The sequence below is a fragment of the Ochlerotatus camptorhynchus genome, unplaced genomic scaffold (genome assembly GCF_037179485.1).
Source record: "Ochlerotatus camptorhynchus isolate MF236.1 unplaced genomic scaffold, CSIRO-AGI_Acam_v1.1 ptg000707l, whole genome shotgun sequence".
NCBI lineage: Eukaryota > Metazoa > Arthropoda > Insecta > Diptera > Culicidae > Ochlerotatus > Ochlerotatus camptorhynchus.
This window is the reverse complement of record NW_027041182.1, coordinates 337,062-346,326: the sequence shown is the minus strand read 5'-3', so window position 1 is coordinate 346,326 and position 9,265 is coordinate 337,062. Positions and strand designations below refer to the sequence as shown.

The following is a 9,265-nucleotide window of genomic DNA, read 5'->3' as shown; positions in this document are numbered from 1 at the left end:
TTTATACTAATTGAACTTGAAAAAGAAATTTAATTTGATTTTTTAAATAAACGATTTCACCGATTTACACGCGTTTTCCCTTGACCAAATTTTGACCGTATCACCCTTTAGTCGCTTCAACACGCTTGGGTTGACTTATCATGGCATGAATTTTAAGCAAAATGTTAGAGCCGTTTCCCACCATGAAAGTTATTATCAAGCCTTCTTATAGTATTTGTTTAAAATATGTCTATTAATTTTATTTTCAGGCACACGTTATTTCTGATTAGGAGCTGGCGCAATTGGTGTATTAAAAAATATCATAACATTCAGCACTGCGTAACGACGAATGCATATTGGGGACTGGAAATTAATGCTCATGCATTAATTAACTATATTGTCCATTGTCGGAACAGCAACAATGAATTCCATACCACGCTGCTTCAAAGCCAAACCTGCGAAGGGACGTTTAGAGATGCTCGAGCTTTCACGTCAACTGAATCCACGGTTGTAAATTTCACTATTCAGGTGTTCGAGTCACGACTCAACAAAATTCAATTCAAAAAAGACATCATGCATCGAAACGAACATACTTAAAATTTTCCAAGTATGAAGAGACAACCTTGTGAAGCAGATGAACTTTTTGAGATGCCAACAAATATGGATATTAAAGATGCAGTTGAATATGCACAGCAGTCAGTTCGAGAAATTTTGCTAGAACTGGGCGTGGATGCGGAAGATATTTCGTTTGAAAGCAGTATAACTACCCACAAACCAAAATCAAAGTTGACAAGTGAACTGCGGTGATTTTGAATTCATTTCAATACCAGAAGAATTTGAACCTTGCGTGCCAAAAAATAATGAGGATGTACATGATGCAGTGGAACTATTCGATAATATCGGTGAAGAGCTCATGCTACCTGATTCCAGAAACTATAAAAATGTATTCAAGATAAGAAACCAACGCAACAAAATCGTGCATGTTAAAAAACGAACATTTTTGTGGATGCTTACGTCAGGATTGCAGAAATGCTCGGTAGATCGTACGTATCGGTTCTTTGATAAGCAAGCCAAGAAAAATAAACCACGGTATGCTAATGAAACCTTTAAGGATATCGTTACTGGAGAATATTTGCTGATGAAGGAAAAAGAGCAACTAAGCGTTTTCAAAGTGTACGGATTCAAATATTTAAAAGGAAAAAAAAACAATCATACACTCTATCAACTGTTCCTACAAAAGCTCCTGAAAATGTAGCGCCCAGAGGAATAGGACTACTGGGCAGCAAATTCAAAATAATTGAATGCGATGGAGACTACGTTTTAGAATTTACAAGCAACAATGTTGTTATAGATGTGAAACACTATGTATCTCATTTGCGGAAGCCGTCTGCCCTATCCGCATTATTCTATTACCCAGAAGAGTGCGTGACATACATAAATAGCTTCAAGTTAAATCTAAGTTAATTTAAAACCCTGTACTGCAGTTGTAGTATCAACCGTTAAGTTATACTCCCCGAAATCATCATAATACATATTCATAATTACTCGTATTAAAACTCTGAAACAATTTTTTGTAACTAATTTTATTATTTTATTGTTGAACCATTTTCCGAATTCATATGGATAAATAAAGACAGATACTACAGTAGATGGAATAATTTGGGATTAATAAGTTTTTTTAATTCTGTAAGTTTATCGTCTCTTCAATGTAGAGTTGACTGTGATGTGACAAATATTATAACATCTACTCACATATGCTTCAAATCAGTGAGCTTGCAGCTCTGAGGTGCCGCGGTCTAGAACAGTTTGTTTCTCGGAAATTGAGAGGATTATAATATATACTGTAATAAAATAATTATTGGTATATTTCATAGCGCCAATACTCAGAAATAATTAATTTTATGAGCAGCATACACAATTTTATATAGTAGGGGAAATGGATCTAATGTCGGCCTAAATGCCCCTAATTTGGGCCCATAAATAAATTCAGCAATCGACTAAATTTTCAATAGCGACCAAAAATTTCCATTAGTACCGTCCCAATGACGCGTTCATCTAGTTAAAATTGATAAATAGCAGATTTTTAAGGATGGAACCAATCTTAGATCCATAGGCCAACATTAGAGCCATTTCCTCTATATGTTTAAAAAATGAAATGGTTTAAACTTTCGGGAGATTTCACTCCATAAAATGGAATCCTATAGAACTGTGATCTAGAACTTTAATTTCAATAGAAACCCTGAGAAAACAAAACTTTTAAACGGTCATACCTAATTATTCAATTCTTTCAATTTAAATTAAATTTAGCTAGCCATACATAATGCAGCCGAATCCTATGTAGGGGAAAAGTTGGCTTCGGCAATACCTTAACCTATTATCGTCAGGGGGGTAAACAACGTCCTTGAGAGTTAAATCTTGGCATGTAGATACATTGTGTTTCAGAGCAACTATTGGCCAAATTTGAGTGCTCTAGGACTTTGTTTACCCCCCTGACGATAATAAGTTATGGTATTGCCGAAGCCAACTTTTCCCCTATGTAGTTCTTAACGCTTGTTTTGCAGAATAGCTTTGCGGGGTGGGATGTACCATATAGAGATACAGGTGTTGTTAATCAGGCATCATCTGCTGGTTGGTTTATATAACACACCACATGTTATCGATAGGAAAACCTAGCAGGCTGGTGATCCAGTACAGTAATAGACCTAAGTGGATGGGAAGAATTGTCTATTAAAACTTGTGGTTTTCCATGAATTGAGCATTTTACGAGACATTTATGGTTAAATTCATGAATGAACGCATAATAACGTCATGTACAAAAACAGCGTTCCAAAAATGTTTAAATTTACATCTCATTGTAGAACCCTAAACTGGCAGAGGTTTTCATTGGCCGGTACTCGGTACACTAAGGATTCACGTTTTGCTACGCAGTGGACACTAGCTTCCACAAAGCAATTTCGTAGCGCTGAATTCATTCGCTCTTAAAAGTAAAGATTCTTAAAATCTGCAATACTAGAGCTTCCAGAACATCAATTGGCGGCACCATCTCTATTTCCGAACGGTCCGCTTTAAACTCACAAATCTTAACTCTGGTGTTACGACGTGTAACAACTATCACTTGACCACAGTCCCACCGAAATGTAAATAAACACCTCTGGCTTGCTGCGTCGTCTGCTATAGACCTTTTTGACGTTTAATCGTCTTTCTCTATCTAGCACACAGGGATGACTGGATGGTTTGTTTTCCCACTAATCTGTTTCCTTCTTGCTCGCACTGCTTCCATTTAAATGGAGCATTAGTGTGCGCCGGTTAAACGTCAAAAAGCTCTAGGTTGTTTGTTCGGTGATAGCTTGATCACGAGAAGATTCGAGCATGCGCAAGTAGATGGTAGTAGATGCCACAGATGCAAACAGATGATTTACGGTAAATAAATATAAAAAATAGGGCAGATTCACGCTGAAAATGAGATAATCTGGATGTGTCGCCCCCCTCGCAAAATATCTCCTTAAAATTCTCTGCCCTGAATATCTTAGTATTTTTTTTTCAAAGAATTAATTTAATTGCCTTTAAGTTCTACAATTTTTCTTAGGCTTATAATCGCTCACGGAACTTTGCCTTAAATCAGTAATCTTCCTTGGAAAGTCCAACCCTGAAGTTTTTTATGCTTACCTTAATCTCTCTAAATTGATCAAATATTCCGGAAAATTTACTGATATGCATTTATTGTTCTCTGAATCTTCTAAAGTTTTCAGATCAATCATAGAATTCTCGGAGCATCCCATAATTCCAATAAACTCCTTGTAAGTCACTGCAATTTTCTTTAAGTTAATGGGATTTTTCAGATGTTATCTCATCGTCCTCGAAATACTCGGAACTTCACTGAATATAATGAAACAATCTTTAAATATCTTAGCAGTTGTCTGGAATTTCTTGAAAATATCGGTGCTTGCTAAAAGTTATTTTTTAATCAATCGAACTTCGTTGATGTACTCTAATCAACTAAACTCAGTTTTTGAAATTTTTTAGATCTTGAAATTTCCATGATTTAACACCCCTGAAATACTCAGACATTTTCCGGATGTTCATATAGTTTTTATTGAGTTCCAGAAATTTTCTCTAAGCAAACCGAAGTCTCCGGACATTTCTGGAAACTTCTTAAAGGTTTCTGCAATTTCCTTTTTAAATGCCCTTTAATTCTATGACCTGGCTCGATATTCTCGGAGCTTCCCTAAAGCTCTCAATTCTAATTAAGATCTCGAAGATGAAGAATTCTCTGGATTTCTGTGAAGTTCCTAAAATATTTCTGAAGTATTCATAAATTTTCAGAAAATCTCTCTACTGAATCTCTCGAAACATCTTAAGGGTTCTCGATTTCATTTCAGCACATAGTGGAACTATCCTGAATTTGTCCATACTAACGCTTAAAGATGCTAAAGTTTCGGGGACTTCCTCTTAAGATCTGTGAAATTCCCGAAAGATCTCTAGATCTAACTTTTCTAAGATAAATAGAACTTATGAAAAGTTTCCACAATTTTACTAGTACGAAAATTGAAAACATTTAAAATGTTTTGATCTTAAACTTACTAAAATGAGGTAAGCCTGTTTCTTTAAAACTGATGGTCATGTCTTAAAAACGTTTGAGTTAATTGTTGTTTATGAAGAGCTTTGAGTGGGTTGGTTTATTTCCTTTAAGGTTCAATTTACTTTGATGCATTTTGGAAAATTTCAAAAGCAGTTTTTTTCCGACGCATTATTTCAGATTGCAAAAAGCTCGCACTGTTCGATTCCTTTTGATATTTTACACAAAATGACGCGAGCTTTTTGCAATCTAAAATAATGCGTCGAAAAAAACTGCTTTTGAATTTTTAAAAAATGCATCAAAGTAAATTGAACCTTAAATTCCGTTATAATTGCTTATCTTTTGACAGATACGCGTATTTCGTCTACTACTTGCAGACTTCATCAGTGCCAAGTACTCAAGTACTTGAGTACTTGGCACTGATGAAGTCTGCAAGTAGTAGACAAAATACGCGTATCTGTCAAAATATAAGCAATTATAACGGAATTTAAAGGAAATAAACCAACCCCATTAAAGCTCTTCATAAAGGGATTCCGTTAAGAGGTTCGACAAATTTAAAGGATTAATTTTTGTTGTTGTTGTTGTTTTACAATAAAAAACGTATTTTTAACGCATTTCATAAATTGTTTTTTTATTATAAACCTAGAAACTATTCGCCAAAGTTATAGAAAAATCTGGAAAAGTCAGGGAACTTTATTTAGTCAAAAGAATTGAGACCCTGTAGATGAAAGACGATTAAACGTCAAAAAACACTATACAACAACTTCAAATTGTTCAAAATTAGAACAAAATGTAGGCCTATCCTACACACTGCAATAAGAATGACCACGCTTGAAATAAGTTCACGCAAAAAAAAAAAGTTTAAAATAGTGACTGATTACAAGAAAAAGTGACTTTAGTGACTTGGCCTTAAAAAATGAGACTTTTTAGTGACTGGCTTGAAAAAAGTGACCAAGTCACTAAAAAGTGACTCGCTACCAGCCCTGCTTTCGTAATCCAGCTAGACAAAGCTCATTGAGCCACATGCAACATTTTGACGTTTTAAGTTCTTCTCTGGAAATCGACCAGAAAATTTAACTTGATACATCGGCCGGAGATGAACCAGCGTCTGGCTGAAAATCTCCTTAATAAAGACAACCAACCAACCAACTTGATACAGTTTTCTATATAGTTGGGAAGATCTACGTACTATTGGGTTAAACTGCGCATTAGTATGAACAAAAAAAAAATAGTGAATAGCCAAAAACTTCATCATAAATTTGCAATAACCTTGAAGAAAATCAGAATAAAAACTTCCGTGGAATGTTACAAAAATTCTGTTTCGTTCCGGGGGGTGCTCATCAAGTTCGGAAAAAATGTGCCGCTCTTATTGCACTTTAATGACACTTAATAACTTAACGCTGAGCATTAATTAATGCGCAAGAATCGAATTCCTAAACTCACCAATCCCTAACTAGTTTAAGTGTGAAGTCAGCCCATTGATCGGACAACACCAAATTACCGAAAAGTTAATTCTGAACCACGCCCTTATCCGCCTCAATATCACTATACAGCATGCTTGGATTCCTTCATTCATATCTCTACCGCTAAGAGTAGAAGGCACACTTGCTTCGGGCAACACTTTATGGTGACACTCAAGCAATCAGGTAAAAAGCACCTTCCAGGCAAACGAACGAGCAACGACAAAGCTGGGAAACCACAATCCTGATTGATCCCTTCCACCTACAATCGACTTCCCTAAGTAGTTTATGACGGCTTTAAGTTCTTCTAGCATTTCTCAATGAACACCAACTGGGCTTACCTGTGGATGATGATTATCTCAATGTACAGGACAATTTCTTTTCTTTTCATTGATTAAAATATTCAGTAATCTTGATTCCGTTGGTTCCAAATAAATCCTTTTTATTCTGTTTCACACTTAAACATAACATATCAGTCCTTTTGCGTTGCAACTTAAATCTACTATATTAATCGAGGGAACAGGTATTGCGCTGGCGTCTACTTAACTAAGGACATCACAATGATTCGAACTTCGATTCCGCACTTATTTTCCCTAACTCTGCCGACAAAAAACGGGGAACGAAAACGCAACTGTACCGATAAATATTAGAATAATAATCTAACAACTTCCTCCGAGGTCAATGATTTATCTCTCTCTCTCCCTCTCTCTTCATATCAAAATATATTGCAGAAAAATAAACTCAAATGGACAGTAATAAATAATCTTCTACTTACATAAAGCAACTCTCTAAAACTCCAAAATAGGGTGATCTAACCCAACACCATGGCGGAATCCTTGTGCGGATCGAGCATGTGCACTTCCGTCGGCTGTTGCATTCCACCCGACGAAACTAGATGATGATGATGGTGGTGGTGATGCGGTGCCGACGGCGTTTGATAACCCGGCGGCAGGAAGTAGGATCCGGGTGGTAGCTTGCCAATCGGCATCAGAAGCGGATGCATCCCGTACGGAGACACTCCATTTGAGGCGGCAATGGCCGCGGCGGCTGCCACCTGCTGCTGGTGATGGTGATGGGCGGCCGCGGCTGCTGCAGCGGCAGCGTACTCGTTGAATGCCGCTTGCTGCTGGGCTTGGATGTGCTGGCTGAGGTGTAGGGATGCGCGCAACTGTTCCAGATGCTGAGGATCCGGAGCGACGACGTTGGGTGGTGAGCTGGAATAGTCTTCCGAGTCGGATGAAGAGCATTCCTCCTTGCTGTCGGAATCATCGGAACCGATCAGACTTTCGATGGTGAACAATCGCTTTGGTTTGGTAACTGGAGAGGAGGTGACGGCGTTGGGCAGGTTCTGGAATCCTCCAAGGGCTGCGGGTTGGGGTTGTTCCGGAGACTGGCTGGTTGCTCGGAGTGCTTCCGGTGGTGAGTGAGGTGGCGAGATGGGTGTGTAGAGCATGTTTGGGTTAATATTCTCCGGCATGGGTGCGTAGTGAGGGTCGTGGTAGTAGGCTCCTTGTGACATGAAAAATCGGTTCATGTTGGCCAGAGCGATGAATTCTTCGTTGAGGCTTTCCTTGTCGCCGTCCTGCAGCTTGAAGCGCTTGCGCCGTCGGAGCAGACTACCATTCTGGAACATGTCGAAAGCCTTCGGATGCAGCGTCCAGTACGCACCCTTGCCAGGTCGATCCGGACGCCGGGGGACCTTGATGAAGCAATCGTTGAAGCTGAGGTTGTGCCGCAGGGAGTTCTGCCAGCGTTGAGTATTGTTTCGGTAGTACGTAAACCGATCTGTGATGTACTTGTAGATGTCGTTGAGGCACAGCATCTTCTCCGGTGAACTCCAGATGGCCATGGCGGTCAACGAGATGTACGAGTACGGGGGTTTCTGATCCCCGTAGGATTCACGTGACGGTCGAGGCATGGTTGATCGATGCACTGAAGCACTGAATTGTTTGTTCTGCGTAGCTCGGGAGCTGATCGCTTAATAGTTTATTTGAATTTCAGAATAATCACTTCCGCAGCTTTCACTTCACTTTTACTCCGAATAAGCCAACCATTAATTAACCAGTGGTTGCCGATGAATCGATAATACTCGAATTATAGGGAGCACGATCCGTTTGAAACACTTGCTCGGTTGAGACTGACACAAAAAATCTCCGACCTAGCAGAGGTGAGCATGAGAAGCTCAGAGCGGGCAGAGCAAAGACGCCTTCTCACTTCAGCGTTTGGTTTTCCCCGACCTGCTTCGAACGGCGTTGAATGAAGCGGGAAAGAGATACCAGCCGTGCACTCCTGCTTTTCCTCGCTGCTGCTACTGCTGCTACCTCGCTTCATTCGTTGAACCCAGCAGGGACCAACACATTCACAGTCAGTAGAGAGAGCAAACCTTTCATCAGAAAGGAAAATGGATTCTCGTTATATGCGACAGAATGGCATGTTGGTAGTGGTAACCTTCTGTGCAATCGACCATTCACGGATGCACCCTGGCAAAAGGGAGAAAGCGTGATGGGCGTGGCCTATGTGCTCGCTCTTCTCGTTACCATTGCGGAAACCCTCGAGGGGACGACGCTCATTTATGCCTACAAATATTTATCTTCTCGCTGCTTGCGCGCTGAGTGTGTGCATGAACAATGTACATAACAAGATGTCTTCTTGTTTTATTGGTCGGCGTCGGGTTCTTAATGCGACGGGACCGGATTAGCGCGTTCTCTCGGTTTGCGGTTTTGCGCGTGAAATGGAGAAGGCCCCTCGATCGACTTTTCCCGGTCGTCTTCCTGCGGCGAGGGAATCAGTTAAATAAATTACATGATTAATTATGAATTTACGTTTTATCCGAGGGGATAATGATTTGTAGAAAATTTAATGATTTTCGGTTTCCACCGGACTCGCTCGGTGGACGTTCAGGACAAGCGTGAGGATGTTCGGGATACCTATGGGGGTGGGTTGGTGGCAGGAGAGGGTCTTCCGATGAAACTGGTTTTTATTACATTGCGCTTTTCGTGCCAGGTCCGATTGCAAGTTGACTGTGAGTTGTTGTTTTGTTTTACAAACTTGTTTCGAAGCAGGAGTGCAAGCTTTTAAACGCTTTTATTTGAATTATGTGGTAATTACCCATAAATTTAAAATCAATTAGCTTTTTTGTGGGCAAACATATGTCTGAAGTGTGTTTTTTTTTTGTAGAGTAGCATTCTTTAGCACATGGGGCGATGCGAGGGAGGTTAGATGGTTGTTTTGAACATTTGTGCTAGAGCCG

The 9,265-nt window shown here is 39.5% G+C and overlaps 1 protein-coding gene and 1 pseudogene across 1 annotated transcript; one reads left to right on the top strand and one right to left on the bottom strand.

Moving 5' to 3' along the window:
• Nucleotides 1-248: 248 nt before the first annotated feature.
• LOC135714749 (uncharacterized) lies at nucleotides 249-1,443 on the top strand (annotated as a pseudogene).
• Nucleotides 1,444-6,436: 4,993 nt separating this feature from the next.
• Nucleotides 6,437-8,138, bottom strand: LOC135714750 (fork head domain-containing protein FD4-like). Its single transcript, XM_065238119.1, has one exon. It carries the CDS (start codon nucleotides 7,931-7,933, stop codon nucleotides 6,827-6,829), a length of 1,107 nt encoding a protein of 368 aa, XP_065094191.1. The 5' UTR covers nucleotides 7,934-8,138; the 3' UTR covers nucleotides 6,437-6,826.
• Nucleotides 8,139-9,265: the final 1,127 nt, after the last annotated feature.